The sequence below is a fragment of the Varanus komodoensis genome, unplaced genomic scaffold (assembly GCF_004798865.1).
Source record: "Varanus komodoensis strain SLA01 unplaced genomic scaffold, ASM479886v1 scaffold42, whole genome shotgun sequence".
Classification (NCBI taxonomy): domain Eukaryota; kingdom Metazoa; phylum Chordata; class Lepidosauria; order Squamata; family Varanidae; genus Varanus; species Varanus komodoensis.
Window position 1 is genome coordinate 8,321,094 of NW_025335972.1, and position 20,442 is coordinate 8,341,535.

Sequence of the window (20,442 nt, forward strand, 5' to 3'; positions counted from 1 at the left end):
GTGGATTTCACAGCTGAGTGGGAATTTGAACTTAAGCTTCCCACATCCATGCCAGTACTTTAGTCACTGCGGTTAATCTAATTGCCAAACATTAGGTTTGTCCAAGAGAGTGATTGTTGCAGACCTAAATGCTGACATTAGGGAGTTATTTCTCTCATCCTTTCAGATCCAATTCTAGTTAGTAAAGAATGCTAGCATTTGTCAGTGTAGGCTATCAATAGTCTTGTGTAGTGCCACCACCAACTTTCTATTAAAATAGGAAAAAAGCCTCCCTGTTAAAGCACAGTTAGTAATTACTCTGGATTGATATCAGAGTCTGTTCTTTACCAGCATAAGCCTCTAAAGCATCCAACGAATCCAGGCTTCTCCTGAACTTTACAAGACACCTTGGCACTATGTGACCAACCAAATGTTAAGATTTAGAAGCACTTACGAAACCATGCACAATTTGAAAATGTAATAGTTCTAACAATTATAAACTAATAACAGCAAGATTCCTGTTCTAACAAAAGGTTCAAACTGGAAACTCCTGCAGTTGTTTGGCAAGTAATCCATATTTAATGCTTATCTGTTCTAAACTAGGATTTAAAAAATATTTGTATTGTTCAGTACAAAACCAGAACCAAACCCCTAGAGACAAGTGAGACTGTAAAATGGAAAAAAATAACCTAAAACATTGCAGTATTTGAATAGGATTTTAAAAGATAGCACTTTGTTGTTAGTTGTGAAGTCATGTCCGACCCATCGCGACCCCATAGACAACACTCCTCCAGGCCTTTCTGTCCTCCCAGAGTCCACCTAAGCTCATGCCAACTGCTTCAGTGACTCCCTCTAGTCATCTCAACCTTGTGTATTATTGTTTAACAGAGCATACTACTGTTACTGAAAATAATTGTGAATAAATTTTGACAAAAACAGCCCAAATATCCATATATTTATCTATTTGTAGATTTCACGTAAAGGCTGCTTGTTCAAAAATAATAATGAAAAATCAAATTTCCCACCAGCCTGGGTGGGGGCAGTTACAGTAATTTGTATCAGTGGATTGATATGTGAGAAAAGGATTAAAATCCTTTCTGCACACATGGCCTTGATCCAGTTTGCTCCTACAGTTGCTTTCAACCCAGTGTATTAATCAACAGACAGTGGAAAATCACATGTGTCTGATAGCTTGGATATTTGGCCTTTAGGCAAATATGACAACATGTTATTTCTACCATCATGATCAGAATTCCTTCATGAATTGTTAACTAAGAATCTTAATGTGATCATAGGAAAGTGTTACTCCTTGGTTTTTATGTAAATAACGTTTACTAAACTGGGATTTTCTTTCAATTATTTTTACAAGCTGGAAAAAGTGAGCCAAAATCTGAAGTATTTATAGCGCAAATATTATTTTATATTCCTGTAGAAAAATTTATAACCCCTGTGACATTTCAGTGGCTTGTATAATTAAAAATAATTTAAATCTGTGTGTGAAACTATAAAGCCCTACACAGCTTGGAACCACATTACCTGCCGGAATGCTTCTCCAAACTGCAGTCTATCTGGATGGTACAATCATGATTGGAGGCTTGCCTCTGATTGCCATCTCCAAGGAAGGCTGTGATGATGGCAACAAGAAGGGCCTTTTCAGCAGTGGCCCTCTAGTTCTGGAACAAGCTCCCCACTAAGAACCACCTGGTGCCACTGTAATATCTTTCCAGCACCTGGTTAATACTGTCCTCTATTGCAGGACATTTAATTAGCTATTATTTTATTGGGGTTATGTTACAGGTCTTATGATTTAGGCTATTGTAGCAGTTTTACATTTGTTTTAAATGTGCTTTTAAATTTTTTAATGGCAATTTTTATGATGTTTTTATTTCTGTTCATATTTTATATGCTGTGAACCACTCGGAGAGGTTCAGCTATTGGGCAGTATAGAAATTATAAATAAACTGCAAGATGTGACTATTTACAATTAACTAAATTTTGTTAGAGGAAACGATTTGGCTTTTCTATCAAATATCAGTTATTCTTAAGCTTTGCTGTACCAAGGACTCTTGTTTACAGCAGACCACCACTTTTTCTTCTCTCATAGTCCCCATGTCTAAAAAAATACTTGAACGGTGCCTAGGCAAAAAGTCAGCTGCTTTCTTAGTCCTGTGTGAGGCTGTAATCTAACAAAAAGTCATGCATGCTGTGGGGACATTTTTGGTACTATGGTTTGCAACACTTAAAAGCAAAAGTAATGGCTGAATGAGCTTGTGGTGGGAAAATTCAGAGAATTTTTTTAACAGTTTAATACTAAACTTGGTGATCCTGCGTCTTATCATTTTGGCAGTGAAACAGGACTACAAGCAGGCAATATCATTTCTGCATACTTGCTCAATGGATTTTTGAGGTATGCAGAAAGCTTGGTTTATAAATTAAGAAAAGCAAAGCAAATCTTAAAATAGCCCAGTGAGGACTGAGCATGTTTGAAGATGTCACTTAGGAAAAAGAAAAAAAAGGTGGAGAGGGGAAGAATTGACTTGCTTGAGGCTGTAACAGCTTATAGTATTCTGATATTGTGTCTAGGTGCTTACTTTATAGAGGACAGTCCTCTATTTGAAGGGGTCCCCTGTTTTCCAGGCTGCCCAGTCTAACTCTGATTTAAAATTGAAGAACCGTAAGAAGGGTTAGCAAGAGAACTGAAGTTATACAACGGACAGATAGGCACACACATCATCTAGTCAGTTTTTCTCACTATGATTCTTCAGCACAATTCCTTGCTTGGCTCCAAGAGCAACTAAATATGCATCAGCTTTTGCCCGGACTGTATTTTGAGCTTCCACTGCTGACTATACAGGATTAGTGGGATTAAATCTTTTTTACCAAGGAAGGCAAAATAATACAGTGTTAACAGGATAATAATTCGGTCTGGGCCTACTTAAAATATTTTTTTTCTCCCTGATACAGTGCCAGTTTTTGTTTCGTTAGCCTTAACAATATAGGTTAGAGATTAGGCCATATCAGCTTTTCCACCTTGGCCTCACTTGAATGGAGTTCTCAGGTTGGATGCAGACAGTCCATCTTTGGTTGTCCCCTCCCCTAGCTACAGCAGTAACTTTCACACTGCCTTAGGAACTTTTCCTGTGTGACTAAGTTGGTCACACTTCAGTGAGTTCCTTCCATCCCTCTTCTATCCTCACAGAACTCATTGTTGACAGATATTTTACTTCAGATCAAACTTCTTCCTCTCATAGTACTCAGTGCCTTTCATTTCCTCATGAAGCTTCATCAGACCCAGCCCACCCATGAGGCAGGGTGGATCTCTCAATGTCACAGCACCACCGTGAGCCAGCAACAGTAGCAGGTAATCTAGAGAATCCTACTGGGCCCACTTACCTGCTGGGGCAAATGCCACAGCAGGAGAGCATATTCTAGTTTCTCTGGAGCAGCTGTCTGCCCTCTGGCTTGCTGTAAGAACCTTGGCAGAATAAGCCAGAGGGTGGACAGGCTCTCTGAAGAGCCATGTTGGTCACAAAAACAGCAGGCATGGCTCTTCAGACAGTCATCTTGCCTGAAATGCCTAGCCCCAAGGGCGTCCTTTCTCAGAGCCAGCCATTGCCTGGCTGGGGAGTTGACCATGGCAATCCCCCATGCTATCGTCCTACACTGGAGCAGCCACCTGTCCTCCAGACCAGCTGCAGAGCTAGCGGGACAAGGGGGTGTTCTGAATGAGAGGTGTTCTGGAAGTTAGTTTGCAGCACAGGGGATTTCTTAGGGCACCTCTCCAGTCAGTACCTGGCTCTAGCAAAACCATTTTTGCTAGATTGTGAGAAATAGCCAGAATGTTGTAGCAGAGGAACCAGCAGTGCACTCTGAAGGGAAGGGTCATGGTGAAGGTGGGACAGCTGTTAGTGGTAGCAGTTTTTCTTGCATCTCAGGCAGCATAAGAGCTGTGCTGCAACTGCCCCTCAGAATAAAAAGATTCCTTTGGCTTTGTCTTGAGGAGAAAGTCCCAGAAGGCAACCTCTAGGGCTTTATTTATTTGTATCTCAGTGTATTTTATAGTTGCTTTGCATAATGTTTGGCTCTGTCATCTATTTGACAGAACAGAAATGTCAAAGCTTGAGGCTACATTTTGTGTTCAAAATTGCAATTTAAATTTTTTCAGTCCCATTTCAACTTTTAAATGTTGGCATTCTGGCACATTTCTGAAGAGGATTCATTAACTGTTTTTTTCTGCCATTTCTGCTTTTGAAATATCTTCTCCAAATTTGTTTATATTTTTGTTACATTTGATGTAAAACACCTTTTCTGTGCCTTATCTTTCTTCTTCCTTGCTTGATTGGCTTCTTCTTTACTGTGTAACCTCTTTTTCTTCTCCCAAACTAGGGCAGAGTTTAGGCTACGGCTTTGTCAATTATGTTGACTCCAATGATGCTGACAAAGCAATAAATACATTGAATGGGCTCAAACTACAGACAAAAACAATCAAGGTGAGGAGAATATGAGGGGAAACTGGACTCAAGGTGGGTGCAAGAAAGGAAGGTTGATATGAATTTTGGAGTTCAGAAGGGGTAGAATCTCTCCTTTTTTAAAAATGTATTTTATACCCAAAGAATTGTCAAGTTAGAATAAGCTATAAATACATCAATGCAGATGACAAAAGGGAACCAGTCTAGAAGGTATGTAAAAGTGGAAGTCTGGAAATCTATATTATTACAATCACCATCATCACCATCATCATCATTACTGTAGTATGGTTAATATGCATAGCACTTTTCAGAGCAGCTTTAAAAAAAACAGGTTCCTGCCCCAAAGAGTTCACATTCAAAAATATGACAGAAAGGAAGAAAGGAATGGAATGACTTCCCTATGAGGGAAGGAAATTAATAAGACAGGAATCCTGCAGCCCCCAAGAAGAAAGTGTTTCTTAGAGCAGAGAGTGGCTGGGACTGATGGGGGTAGCTGATATAGAAGGCTGATCCGAGCTCCTTCTAGAGCCCCCTTCTAACCATACCCTCCCCCATTAGGTATCCTACGCACGGCCTAGTTCGGCTTCTATCCGTGATGCCAATCTCTACGTGAGTGGCCTGCCCAAGACAATGAGCCAGAAAGAGATGGAGCAGCTGTTCTCACAGTATGGGCGCATCATCACCTCCCGCATCCTTGTTGATCAGGTTACAGGTAATAAGAAAGAACAGGATCCCTGCTCTGCCAGCAGTGTCACTGGTAGAAAAGGAGTACCAAAGGGACTCAAGCGGGGGTGGTGGGAGGAGAAAGTAATTTCTTCCTGTCATAGGGTCCTTCAGCCACAGACAGGCTGAGTAGATGGGGCATGTACCTATAAGTACTAATGGCTATGATGCTATCAACTTACGCCTTTGCGTGGACATAGGCTAGACTGTATGCATGTAGCTATATGCTCATATTTATGTGCCTGTTGTGTTGTTGCGTACTTGCTCTTCATAATGGGCTCACCACTTGTCTGTACAGGCAAACAAAAGTGTGGGATCAGTAGAAGTGCTTCACTCTAATCTCATACATGGTCTGCATATAATGAAAAGCACTCCTATCTATGTAAGCACGTCATATATTCGAGTTTAAATCTTTAAAGTAGTTTCAGGATTTTGCTATGTGGAGCATGGGAGCTCCATGTAGCTCAGTGCCTCCAACTCAGTGGTAATATTCCAGCCAGTAAAACAGAGGGAGGCACAAATCTTAGACTGCTTGAAGGAGCAGTCTATTTCATTAAGATTTCTTAATGCGATTCAATCTGTTGTCTTTCTCAGGAGCACTAAAACAGATAACAAATGTTAAATAATAGACACTGGAATGAATATAAGATACTAAAACAAATCAGAAGTTTCTACCGTTAGATAAGAAATTTCTAAAATGTAGAATTGCATAACAACTCAGAATACAGCCTGATCAACATTCATACAGCATCCACATAACCACATGCAATTTTCTGTCTTCTACCTACAGGTGTTTCCAGAGGGGTTGGTTTCATCCGCTTTGACAAAAGGATAGAAGCTGAGGAGGCCATCAAGGGGCTGAATGGGCAGAAACCACTTGGGGCCAGTGAGCCCATTACAGTCAAGTTTGCTAACAACCCCAGTCAGAAGACAGGGCAAGCCCTGCTTACACACCTGTACCAGACCACAGCTCGGCGATACACAGGACCTTTGCACCATCAGACTCAGCGGTTCAGGTGAGACACTTTCCCCTCTTCTCTGCAGGAAGGCTAAGAGGTTAGGTTCTTCTTTTCACCCAGTGCCTTGCAGCTGTCATCTCTGCATCAGATGTTGGATGCAGATACCATGCCTGAAGGCCCTCATCTGTAGCCAGTATGTCAGCCTTGGGGGTTCTGTGGGTGATACAAGCAAACACAATATCAGGGCATGCTATGGAATCCCTTCCCCTCCTTTGAGAGCCCCCATGGCATAATATCACTTACTGTCACAATTGTGTCCTGCAAAGATGATCCACTGGGCTGGGACCTTATGAGCCATCCTTCTGTTCTCTACTTTCCCCAAGACACGGAGGGGCAGTATTCCTTTGCAGCTTTGTGAGCTCCTTGTCTCTGTCCTGGATCCCTTCCTGTTCCTGAGCAATGCCTCATATTTGGGTATGGTCACCAAACAACAGGGCAGACAGGAATGATACCATTCAAAGACTATTAGTATATTCAGCATGCTGAATTCTGAGGAACAACAGAGGGCCATGTTAGGGACATTTTCATGATGAGTTCACTATGCTGAGTTGGGAAGAATTTTTTTTGCCAGGTGGTATCTGCCCTGCCAGATTGTTGCAAGGACTGCCTGTTGGAGCTACCACAGAGAAGCTAGAGTGATGCTGACCAAAAATTGTCCTTGCTAAAAGATCAAAGGCAGTAGGTCAGCAATTCCAGTGTGAATGAGCCTCATACACCAACCTGTGTTTCCTCCTAGCAATTCAGCAGCAGCTGATCCCATTGCTCCACCCCAGAATTTGTTGCATCTCAGTGCTCAGTAAGGGGTCACTATTTACATGGCTGGAGACTCTGTTTTACTGTTGGATCTAGTGTGTGGGCTGATTTTGTTCAGGGGTAAATAGCTAAGGAGTCATCCTCCTCCATGTCTCTGTGTGCCACCTATCAGTTGCGTTGTGTGCCTCAGGGAGTAAGGGATGGAGTTGCTACATATCCCATCTCCTTCCCTGTGGCACAGATGCCATCTGGGGCAAGAAGAACTTGCCCTGTTTTGGTAACCAAGTTATATGAACACTCATACAATCCCTTACTTTTTCAATCTGTAGGTAAGATGGGAGGAATTCAGGGATGAGTTGGACTGGTCCCTCTGTTTTGAAAACCCTAAGCCAAGCAAATAACAAAGAAAGGCTTTGTAACCTTTACTCAGTATGATTGTGAAAGACTGTTCACACCCAAAATCTAGGCCTGTGGCTTAGATTCAGTACCCAGTATGTTTTCTTCCACCTTTCTCATGCATTTTATGTGATATAGCTCCTTCACACGTGATAGTTCCCCCACATGACTTGTTCACAAGTGTAGAAAAACAAGCCATGTACCTATTTCATATAAAAATGGTACAGATATCTATTTTACAGCTGCTAATCATAGTTTCCCAAAAATAAAGACACATGTAATTGTGTACATGGATTTCCTTTCTGTATCCAGGCAGGAGAATCATCATGTGTGATGTGGCCTTTCATTCCTTTTCCAATGTAACATTGTATGGCACCCATTACGTGCTATATACTCATCACCTGCTTATTCAGATTCATACCCCACTCTATCCTCAGGGATCAGCTGTTGTTCACACAACTCTTATGGTTGGGTCCCACAATACAGCTGAAGTCCCACAATACAGCTGAAGAAATGAGACTGAGAAAAGCCAAAGGCACTGATAACCCAGTGAGGTGGAGTTTAACCTGATTCTCTTAGGTATGAGTCCATCATGTTGTGCATGCATGAATCCATGTTGTCTTGAACACCTAATGCTAAATAGTAAGGGTAGAGCACTCACTGTAGGAAGTGGATATAGAAAAGGATGGCATTTTGTGGTAGGTTTCCTTTGGTAAAGGGGAGAGAATTATGCTTTGAAACTTCCATGGTCAACTGGTATGAAAGGAAAGCAATGAAAAGATGGGGTGGATAGGAGATTGTGTTAGGCTGTGCTGTTAAGCATGATGGATTTTCCCATGGACTGAGGCAATTAGGTTTTGGTCACAAATAGCTTATTAGGGCCTGTAGAAGAGGACTGGTGTAGCAGGGGGAAGAATAGTGAGGATGGACATGCAAAGTTTTAGATATTGCTAGTTTTGGGGAGTGGGATTATGTTGCCATTGCTTTCCCAGAAAATCATGATGGATGTTGGTGTGTGGAAACTATTGCTGCATTGTGTGATGGGTTTCCTGAACTACTCTGCTGCTCATCTCTGAGAGACTGATCTGCTTTCAATCCACTGGGTAGAAGTAGTTTCTTCTTCTGTTGCATTTTGAACAATTTTGTAGTCTTGCTTGAATACCATAGTTTGTTGCTGTTGTTCTATTTTGAGCTTAAAAACACTGAATAATTTTTGGTATAGGAAATTTGTTGCTGTTTTGGTCTCAGAGAAGAAGACAACATATGTGAGACAATATCTTGTGCCATATTGCCTTGTGTTTCTTCTCACTTTTTCAAGTTCTGGAGATAGGCAGAGTTTATCTCTTACATTCCCAGTGTCATCTTCTGGCTGGGCTGAGGAGCCTACAGGGTGCTTGTCAATGTTTGAAAGAACCAGCTTAGAGCAGAGGGCAATAGATTGTATGCTGTTTCAGTAGAGAACTAGTTGTAGGCTGCTAGTCAGGATGCGATCAAGCTAGACAATATGTTAAGCCTTTTGCTGCATCTAAGATAATTAGTTCTATACTCTGAAACAGCTACTGTAGGGAGCCCTCTCAGGACTAGGACTGTGGGGAAAATTGGCTTTCCATTTCCTTTGGGCCACTTTCCCATCAAAAATCATCTCTACCTATAAACCTGCTGTCTTGCACCAAAAGAAAGTTGCAATTAGTGCCCGTAGCAGCTTCTCTGCAGGACAGAAAACTGTTTGGGGTGTGGAAGGATTTTTGTTAGGGCTATGGGAGAAGAAGGGATGAAGCCTCCCTGCCCCCTGCTCACTGCGGTCTTAAGCATGATCGCTGCTCATAAGCTACCATTTAAAAGGTGGGGGGATATAGACATTTTAATTCCCCACAATATTAGCTTATTGTTCATGAGCAAGCAATCACACTGCCCAATTGTTTCTGATTTGCTCTTCCTGCAAGTTCAAAGTGACTAAGATAACTAGAAAATACCCAGTCCAGAAAATCTTAGCATTAGAGCCTGGCTAACACACAAGAACCTGAACTTTTCCGGATAATTTCCTGCTTCCTTATGAATGATTAACCAGGATTCTGGCTTAGCATTTTGTGTGAACACAGCCATTGCTTAGTTTGGGCTAAAGTACTCTTGAGAGAACTCCCAGGAAAAAGAGGAGTTGATTCTAAAGAATTCAAAGATTGGGGAAGCTCTTCTATCTCAAAGCAAGGCAAGATAAATGCCAGAGTTCTGCCCTGCTTCCAGCTGAAGTTGCAAATCAGTTAAAGGCATAGTATTCCAAATATGGGTAGAGCTATAGAGCTGTCAAGTACTTTTTAATGGAACCCTTTGCCTTCTTCCATTGATAACAAACTTGGTGGTTACTTGACTAATTCAGATTTCTTTCCCAAAATCTGCCAATAAACTCCCATTTGGAAGTTCAGAATCTGGCTTCTACCTCCTTCTCCAAGATTTCTCTGGAAATTTCTCCTCCTCTCTTATGTCTGGTAAATTGGAGGCGGGGGAGGGGGCAGAGGACCTCCTGGGTAGGGTTAGGGTACATGTCAAAGGGCATATTCATCACCAGAGATGTCTAGGGATGGATGATGACACCCTGCATTCTTTATGCAGATCAGTACCTAACTTGCCCATGATTTGTCTGTATCAAAAAGATAAGAAGTTAACCCAAGCATTTTCTGATTCTTCAGATACATGTGTCCTTAGCCACCAAATAGTCCCCAGGATATTTGGTTAGGCTATTCTCATGGAATATTTGAATCTCTCCCCAAAAGGCAGTTCCTATCAATTCTTCCATAACTGGTTAGCACAATCTAGTCCATTAGCTGCACTCACATTCTACTTGCTGAAGAGTTCTTTATTGCTGAAAAGCTTGTATACAGTCACACTGTTTTACTTATTTAATATTTCTTTGTAACCAACTTTTTGCTTTAGGTAGGATAAAATTTTGATTTGATTCCATACAGCAATATTGGACTGAATGGTATTTTTAAGCCACTTGTGTTTGCACTTGGTGTTCACATATTTCTGGTGGAACCTGCCTACACAAAAATGTTGTACAGAGGAATGACAGTTGCATGACTTACAACATGCAAGCAAACAAGCAACATGCAAACATGGATTTTCTTCTGTGCTTTGACTTGTTAAACACCCTTTTATGATAGCACCAGAAAATACAGAAGAATATACATAGCCTGAATAGTTCTGAGCTTCACCCACCACATGCTTTCTTTTGTCCCTGCAAATTTTAAAAAGTTCCAAACTTGCAAAAATGTTCCTAAAAGGTAAGGTCTGGAAACCTGTATTAGAACAAAAACTCCATATAGGTTTAATTAAATAGATAAATGGAGCATATTTCACAGTACTACAAAATTTGTTTTTTTCTCACAACATTTTGTATTTTTACACAATATTATTTGAAGAACTTGGATTCTAGATAAGCATGACTAATGAATGGCAGAGATAAAATTGTAAGAACAAGACAATTACAAAATCAGGGAGGTCATGGGTGGGGTACTACAATCCGTGGCTTTGACCATTGGAATTTTTGGCAACATGGACATTAAATAGCTGCCTTTTTAAAAAGCTTTTTTACTCAGCGGTTTAACAAGAATCACATAGATTTTAATACAAATGAACAGAGGCAAGGTCAAGAGAGATACTGCATAACATTTGGGCATAGCTTTGCAGCAGAAGGCAAATAAAATAAAACAGGTGGCAAGTTCTAACTGTAAATATGTTTGCCATGTGCTTTTCTAGGTTGTTTTTAATTTTACAGATTAATTATTATCAAAATCATCATCATTGTCTTCATCATCATTATCATGTTTAAAGTGCAGCCTCAGTTGCCCTTAAGTAATCAATGTCTGCCCAATCCCCACACACCCCAGAATATGAAAAACAGATTTAAAAAAAATAGGTACAGCTCCTGCCCCATTGCTATTATTTTTCAATCTTTTTTTTAAAACTGAAGATCTTAAATTCCTCCAGGGCCTCAAATTGCTTTTGCACATACAAAGGTCAACCTGTGCTAGTCACTGAATCCATGTGCTGTCTTACTGCTGCACAAAAACCAAGTCAGATGACCTCACAGGACCCTTTTGTTATGGGATCGTCTACTAACAATGGCCTCTCCTCATCTTCCTCTTCCTCCCACAGGCTCGACAATTTGCTAAACATGGCATACGGCGTCAAGAGGTAAATAGCCTTCCAAAGCCTACACTCCTCGCCACTCCCCCTGCTCCCTCCCCACCTTGGCCCACAGCACAAGGCTGGATTTTTAAAAGGTGATTGTCAGCATTGCCACAGAGTCAAGCACCCCCTTTCTGTGCCGTACCAGCCCTCTCTTCTGAGTGGCCACACTAATCTTTTTAGGACAATGAACATGGGGGTCATGATTAGACTTAACTCTGAGACTTGGAGTGGGTAAAATCTCCTATAGCAGATGACTGTTGTTATTGTTTGAACCCTTTTAAGAAACAATACAGACAGTGTTTGGTCGCTTGGTTTCTCCTGATACCTTTCATTTTTAATCATTTTTCCTTACCTCCCCAACATTCCTTAATGAGCATGGGAATTTAAAGTAAATGCTAAAATTTTAGGATCCCTAGGCCTGTGGAATTTGGGTCTGTGTGTCCTGGGGACACTGTAGCTTTTCATGCCTTCCTTTCCATTCTGTTTTGGAATTGGCTTGAGAGAAGTGCTTGCTGTTTTGCTCAGATGACTAGTTGCTCCTTATGATTTTTGGTCTTGTGTTTCTCTTTGTTGTCACTGTGTTGGGTGCTTCTTGATTTCATTTAGTTGCATTGCTTGAGGGACAGAAGTTAGATCTTTACTCTAAAGCTGAATTGGGAAGTCAGAAACCCAGTGAACAGAATTTTTTCCCCAAAGATTTGTCGGCTGCCCTGTGAGAGCTAGAAGACTGCTGACATATTTGAACAGGTTCAAAGTGACTTATGTGGAGCTCTCAATGGTATCCCATCCAGGCACTGATCAGGTGAATACCTGCTTAGTCTGAGTGCTTCCAGACCAAAATTACTGGGCCCCAGATTAAACCTTGTGCTTCATTCTAAGCCCATACTTAAAAGATGACCTGAGGTCACTGTGCTATCATCCTTTGTGTGTCATTCAATCCACCCTGGAGTTTCTTGACAACATCCAGCTGACTCTTCTGCAAACTGGCCTAGTTCAATCTCTGCCTGATTCTAACATGATTAGTGGGGATAATTTGGAGGAGTGTGCTTGAGCAGTGCACTCCCATTCCCAAATTCTGCACCAAAGTGTATAACAGTCTTCTGTATATTTACTCTGATGTAAATCCCACTGAGACCAACAGGGCTTTCTTTCAAGTAACTATACATAGGATTGTAACTGAAATCAAGTACATTTGAAAATACTACATACAGGCTACTTTGCACAGTTATTCTGCTGCACCTGGCTTGAAGCTGAAGATCCTGAATGACTCATCATTAGCACAATCACTCCACATGTATATGGAAAGTTTGGTTGTAGTAGCATGCAAAATTGATGAGGGATTCAGCAGCAGATATGGTGCATTCTGGATCAGGAATAGGTTTGTCCAGCCACACATACAGTAGTTTGTGTGAATCGGCCCAGAGATCCAAGTTATCAGATAATTTGCACTTAAATGCAAATTGTAAAGAAGTGTGGAGGAAAAGAAGGAAGGAGCTGGGGAAGCAGACAGTCACAACAACATGACAGAAATCAGTAATGGGGTCTAAAAATGGGAAAGATAGGAATGTGTGTACTAGATCTGTTCACCACCCAAAACACACCAAACTCTTCTTGGCTTTCATCTTGTTTCTGACATTACATTAGAAATATTTCTAAGCTGCCCTTTGTTACCGTGAAGTTTATATTTCAGAGTGTCATGGAAACTGAGATTATCATTATGCCAGCTTCTGTATTCAATTCTAATCTCCATGCAGGCATGATAAACTCATTTATCCACAGGGCAATCACAGTCCTCTTTATCATGAGCCCAACTTTTACCCTGCCCTGGGGAGTAGGAAGCACTGCTCCCAACCTAGCCATAATGCAGTGAGCTCATGCTGGTAGAATGCCAGCCTTACACCCAAAGTAGTCCTCTCTCCTTGATCTCCAGGTTCTCTCCCATCACGATCGACAGCATGACCAGCCTGGCGGGAGTCAACCTGACAGGGGCCTCCAGTGCTGGTTGGTGCATCTTTGTGTACAACCTCTCACCAGAGGCAGACGAGAGTGTCCTGTGGCAGCTCTTTGGGCCCTTTGGGGCAGTCACCAACGTCAAAGTGATCCGCGACTTCACCACCAACAAGTGCAAGGGCTTTGGCTTTGTCACCATGACCAACTACGATGAAGCAGCCATGGCCATCGCCAGCCTCAATGGCTACCGACTGGGTGACCGAATCCTCCAGGTTTCCTTCAAGACCAGTAAGCAACACAAGGCGTGAGTGAGTGAGTGAGCGAGCAAAAGAGAGAGGGGAGGGGCAAGCGACCGATGTGCTGGAAACAGCTCTCTTCCCCAACTCACCACAAGAATGGAAGTGTGCATTGACTCAATGTTGCAGAATATTAAACCGCCAGACACCGTGATCTTCTCTGGGAAGCAGGAGGCTCCTCCCCCTCCTCCTCCCCTGCGCCTGACAGCCCAGCAGGGAGCACGGACGTGGCAACATGTCAGCCACTTTTCGAAAATCAAACCCTGCTCTGGCAGTTTGGGAGGGAGACATCTGCTCAAAATAGGACACCTCTCTGTTTGTATGCTTGGTGACCCTCCACTCCCCCATTCTAGGTTTTCCCAACCCAAGTCAGAAGCTTTCCCCAGTCATTCATACTTCTTTCACCCTGTCAGTTCTAAACCTCCCCCCAACTCCCAGAATCCCACATATTGTTCCTCTAGTAGGCAGGTTTCTTGACCCTGGGGTGTAAAAACCATTCTCTGTAAGGGGTGCTAGAAACATCCCCACCCCACCCTGAATCAGAATATTGTGGGTCAATAAATCCAAGAATGTCACAACAGCTACTCTAAGCTAGCCGAGTGGGAGGAGTTACAATGACCCAGCTCACCACCTTTGTCCTTCTTGGATGCAAGGAAGGACAAACGTAGTGGCAGGAGACTTGCTGTCATCTCATCCCTTGGTCTAAAATTGTTAGTGATATTGGTTATTAATCCCACCACTGCTCCTGGCTCTTAATTAGAGGGGAGTCATATTTGGAAAATAAAACCAGTCCCACATGTCCTAAGTAAGGGTCCTTTCTGCTGGTCTCCTGAGAAGCCTATTCCCTGGGGACAGCAAAGGCCCAGTTTTCCCACCTTTTTTGAGAAGTGGTTTGTTGGGCCTTGGTGATATCAAGCAGGAAGGTTAGAGGTCTGGGACATAGTCCAAGATTCCTAGCATCAATATGTCTTTTAGCTAGGTTGTGTGGACTAGACGAGACAAGCTTCTTTGGGATCAGAAATACAGACTTGCTCACTGTTTGAAAGTTAGATGGTGGTACAAATTAAACCTGCTGTTTTGCCTCCTCTCCAAAAGCAAGCAAGCCTTCCTTTCTCTTCTGTCTGTCTCTATGTTGATCAATGGATTGATCTTCTTTCTTTCCTTCTTCTACATAAATGTTTAATGAAGAATTTGTAGGACCAAGCATGGGGCCACCTGAACGAGAGACAGAGGAGGGAGCCAACTCCAGATGGTGATCCATTGACTAATAAGCTAGAAAAGTGTTTTTGACAAAGGGGAAGGCACTGGAGTAGAGATGGGCTGATGAGTGGGGTTTTCTTTTCTCTTTTTCAATGTTAAATAGAACAAATAACTGAACAAAGGGGGAAAATAATACAATAAAAAGGCTGAAATAGGAAACAAAAAACAAAAATTTAAAAAGATTAAAAGAATCTATTTTTGTAAAAAAAAATGGAAAAGAGACCTTGTTGGAAATTTTTACTGGGATTCTTGAACTACACACACACACACACACACACACACACACACACACACACACACACACGCGCGCGAAAAGAGAGCAAGCCTCTTAGTGCTACTGCTCTGCACACCCCAGTCATTAATTCCTGAGGGCCTTTCCAGACAATGAAAGACTCACCACTTGCATTTTGCAGACAGGGCTAGAAAGTCTTGCACTGCATCTGTAGTTGTCACAGATCTCCCATGAATTGACTTGGAATCAGGGGCAACAGGGGATGATGCTACAGGACTTGCTGTGGAGTGGGGGAAGATCACAGTTCTCTTTGCATTTGTGCTGCTGGAATTGAGGTGGAAGGGTGCCTCCTAAAAGCTGAGCCTTTCCTTCCACTTGTCTGTTCCACATTATGGCATAACAACACAAGGGATTTGTCTGAACTTGCATTCAATAGTAATGCTGAGTGCACTAGTCCTGTAGTGACTCAACAGGAGAGCATGTTGCTGGAATATTTTTAAAGGAATATTTTTTAAAGTTTGTAAAGCATGTACATTACAAAGAAGTGTAGTTCAATTAATAGCATAGAAACTGAGAGCTGGGGAGACGTGTGGCTTTTGCTAGTGATGGCTTGTGCGCTGTCCAAAAAATGTTTGCTGTGACATTCATGTATCTCATCTTCCACAAGCTTTCCAAGCAACAAGAGGCAGGTACTGGGACAATACACATTCCCCACAATAGAAGCATTGATAAAAGGTATCCACATCTCTTTGAACAACTTAGCTTCAATTGCATGTTCCAAATCACACTAGAAACACATGCCCACAATTGCCTGGAAAGGCCTTGAAATCCATGTGCAAGAGCAGCATTTTGTGTCTCAGATCCCAAAGATTTCAGACAATCCTCTTCCTAATCTATCATGAAAAGGAAGGAAGCAAAATGTTTTCACAGTTTTTTCCCTTCCTTTTTATGGGGTTTCTTCCTATTTGTTTCTTTTGTTGGAAGCTGAGGGGAGGGCAAATGGCTGTAATCACTTGATTATAACAGTGATTTTTTACAGCACCACCTGTCTGACACCCTCCTACCAAAATATCAAAAAGCATAGAAAGCAGGAAACCATTTTTAAAACGGTGCTGCTGCATAGGGTAAGAGAGACTATATCCATCAACCTTCTAACGCAGTCATCATCCCCGTAAGGCAGCGCTTGTGGAAGGGTCCTTCTTTAGAATGTACTGTGAGGCTGCATGGCTTGCCAACATGGAAGCAGCAGCATAGAGCTCCTTCTGCTGTTGATCAGGATATGAAACATTAACTGACCCAGACATCTCTTCCTATAGTCAGCTAAACTAAAGAGAAACTCCAGGACTGTTGTACATACTGTAGTGGGTCTTGGAAAGAAGAGGAAGAGCTAGATCTGCTGAGGAGGGGTGCAATGCAGTGGTCATCTGTTACAAAAAATTACATTTTCAATTTTTCAACTGCAAAGCAACCTTATCCAATCTGGAAGATTTGAGTCCATTGTATTTGATATACTGCCAACAATGTTGTGCAGGAGGTATTCAAGGGAAGGATCACTCTTGAAAAGCAAGAACTCTCTTGGTTTAAGCAACAACCTTTCTTTTGCTGTAATGTTGCTAACATCTGGTATCTTCACAGACCCACAAAGTGCAACTGGAGTCTGATGTAAGAATCTAACATAAAAGAGCCCATTATTTTGAAAGTCTGATCTGACAATCCTAAAAAAGAGGCCAAGGATAGTTCTGAGTGGCAGGATAGCATAGGGGCAGGAAAACTGATCCAAAGGGAAGCCTGTAAATGCTCCATGAGCCTGTCTTGGTAATTCAAGAGGGCAATAGGTGGGCCAAGCTACCTCGGGGCATGGTAGCACTGTCTTCCTTGAAGGGCTTGATAGGGAGGAGTGAGCAGTTGCTAGGGAGGCACTAATTCCTTTCTGACTTGCCCTCTCTTTTCCACACAGTTTGAGTGGACCTGAGGTAGAATACTTGATACTCGCCCTTTCCAGACACCCTAATGCAACCCAGCATATCAGCTGTTGGTCTCTTTCTACTCCTGGTGGTCTTAGGGGCTCTTTTGGTAACACCTTCATTTACTTCATCCATATGGCTCCCTAGGAAATGTGAATGCAAACCACTCCACCAGAGAAGTTGTATGGAAACCAGCATGATTCCCGCTGGCTGCAATCTGCACATGGGGACAGACCATGGTGTCACAAGGGATGCTTGTGCCACACTTTTTCTAGTAACATTCTCTGCTCCTTTTCCTACTTCCTGACAGAGTTAGCAATGATCTCTGGGGGAAGCATTAGCAAGGTCCACAAATCCATGTTCACTTTTGGCTTGGGTTTTATATTCAGTATTAATGCTTTCTCTTTATGGTTACATTCCCCTTCCCTGTTCCCAATTAACCCCATACACCCCGGTCCTGACGTGACAAAAATTTCCACCATCAGCCATTTTACTCTACTTAGAGCCTGCTGTCCTGCAGTCAGTCATTCCCAAGGGAGACCATGTCTTTCAATGCCAATCACCTCTGTAAGCAACACTGCACTTTGCCATTGTGACCTACAGCAGATGCTAGCTGTTGTGCAGGACTTTAGAGGAAGGGATCTGCCCTCTCCTCTGTGCTGTGAGGCAGCTGTGGAGCAATCAGACTGTAAGAAGGCCTTGCAATTCCCATGCTTTAAGATTTCTCTCAGGGGGCTTCTCTTTTCCTCTTGGCAGCAATAACTCCTCCAGTCTTTTTAGATGCAAACTCCTGCTTGGGTTCTGCCTTTTCTGCAGCCTGGGGCAGTATGGGCCAGTAGTTACAGCATAAGTCAGTGTGATTGCCTTGTGCTCATCCCACAGGAAGGTGGCCTTCCTAGACTGCCTTTCTGGATCCTTGCCAAAGACATACTTCTTGTCTGCTGGACATCTAGCTTTCAGTGTGACATTCCCTCTCCAATTCTAACCTAATGGCATGCATGCCCTTTCTGTCCTGTGGTTTCTGACCACATTACATTTAGCCTTGGGTTGTGTGAGTGTGCATGCATGCACACACATACATGTGTGGGTAAGGGAGAAGAGATGAGGAAACTTTGTGTCCCTATTGGGAAGGAAATGCACTCAGTTCCTTAGCAGATATTTTGATGTCAATCTGGTGACACAGGAGAAGGATCAAACTGTGGTCCCTCGTGCACAAAGCACAAATGAACATCTTCTGTCAAAACACATGCTGATTCCATAGCAAAGCTGCCATCTGCTTAGTCTGCAAAAGCAGCAGCTAGCAAGGGCACATGCACTTTGACATAACCAGGTGTGTGTATGCAAGCGCATGCAACCACGCACATGTGTAAACTAGTATCAAACCAACTTAGTAGAAAAATCCACTCAGATGAGCCTAGGTCCTCCAAGTAGCCTCTATCTCTGGTTGTCTTGCTTGCTGTCTGTGACTTGTGTCTGAGTTACTGCCCTGCAGCAAGTAACAGGGCTCTAGCATGAACATCATCCACCCTAATTCTGTGATGGTATGATGCCCAGTTATCCTTAGGGAGAGTACCCAATAAGGAAGGAAAGAGATATTCTCTGACAGTGCACCATCTTTTTCAAAAACTGATTCTGTCCAGGCAGGGCCTCTGCTCAGCCACCTAACCAATGTTCTCCAGACCATCCTTGATCTCATTTCTGTCTGATTATTGTCAATGTGTTGGCAAGTTAAAGGCAAAATAAACCCACCCACCACCATCTTCAACCAACTAGGTCTTCGATGTTTGAGGCAATGTTTGATTGCACTGAAAGCTAAAATAACACAGCTGTTCCGATACCTCTCACCTGATGTTTGTTGTTAGCTTCAAGGCTTGCAGGGAAGATTTCCTAAAAGTCCTTGGCACCAAATCTGTTCCTGGTGACTTTGCAATGGTCATTTTCCTATTCTCAACAGACTGATTAAAATGCCTGAGGATGTCATCTCTGTTGCTTTATGTAAGTTTCCTGTGATTTAGGAGGTACTGCAGTGGAGTAGGTAGAGGGCAGAGATCAGGCTCTTAGCAAAGGAGGGAGTTCAGAATTCAACCAAGGCATGTCCTGGGCCTGTTCTTTCTTTGTTCGCCCTCAACAGACTTTCCTTCATCCCTGGCTTACAGGTGTGCTTTTGTATGGGAGTGGGTGAGTGAGAAAAATAGGCCAAAACTTTCATATGGGACAGTTTCTCTACAACACTAATCAACTCCTTTTTACTCATTTAAAAGCAAGAGTCTGGAAAAGAAAATAAAAAATCTGGTTGTGTTTTTAGCCCATCAGGCAGCCATACATGCCAAATACCTTTGGAGTTTTAGCCATTTCTGCAGATGCATCACCCAGTTTCTCCAATCTAAGCCAAAAGAACCCAGAAGGACTTTTAAAATGTCATAAGTTTGCTCTGCAGAGCTGCTGTTTTAAAAAGTGTATTTATTTATTTTGGTTTGTGGCCGTCTCCCTTCAGAATGGAGCCTTGAAGTGGGATTAATCTGTTTGTAAGGGTTGTACTACACTGACATCCATGTCCATGTTTCTTTCTTATTCCCCTCCCCACACTTCAAAGGGAATGAGGAGGGAAGCTTCTCTTAAAAACTAACTTTAAATGGGGACACATTTGCTACTGCCTTTCCCGAGGCATCTCTTTGGATATGTGTTCACAAATCACATCCTGAAAATGCACATCAGCTATTTTCCATTTTTATTTATTTATTTATTTTAGTTTGCTGAAAACAACGAAATCATCGTTGGCACTTGAGCAAGGGACTTTATTTTCTTTTGCTCTTAAAAGCAAAAATGGAACAAAAATGAACAACATTTAAAAGACGAACTTAATGATAATTAAACATTTTAGCATTAGTTCGAGTTTTACTTGTTTAATGATTTAGAAATTAGTTTAGGATTTCTTGATTTTTTGACAATAAATGTGTTCACTTGTGTTTTGTAAGAGTCTGTGGCAGCTTCTGTTTGCGATAAAATGAGAAAAAAGAACAAAAAAACTGGCACCATTAACTCTTGTATCTTTTTGCGAATTTTAGCTTCTTGTAGTTTTAACTTATTGTTAACTTAAATATTTATTACTGCCTTGTAAGAGTACATTTGTGTATATTTATGTTCTCATCAGAGTTGCAAGTTAAAAGGGAAATATTTTTAATTTGCTGAGAAGTGATTATTCCTAATTTATTT

General features: G+C 42.1%; 1 protein-coding gene across 2 annotated transcripts in view; it reads left to right on the top strand.

Annotated features, from left to right (window-relative positions):
• ELAVL3 (ELAV like RNA binding protein 3) overlaps positions 1–13,898 on the top strand; it is a 73,070-nt gene extending 59,172 nt beyond the window's left edge. The window contains exons 3-7 of one of the 2 annotated variants that reach the window (XM_044443590.1): positions 4,366–4,469; positions 5,007–5,160; positions 5,962–6,187; positions 11,492–11,530; positions 13,437–13,898. In XM_044443590.1, coding sequence (XP_044299525.1) covers positions 4,366–4,469; positions 5,007–5,160; positions 5,962–6,187; positions 11,492–11,530; positions 13,437–13,785 — 872 coding nt within the window. In that variant the 3' untranslated portion in view covers positions 13,786–13,898. The remainder of the gene's footprint in view (positions 1–4,365; positions 4,470–5,006; positions 5,161–5,961; positions 6,188–11,491; positions 11,531–13,436) is intronic. The other variant, XM_044443587.1, reaches the window with a different exon arrangement.
• Positions 13,899–20,442: the final 6,544 nt, after the last annotated feature.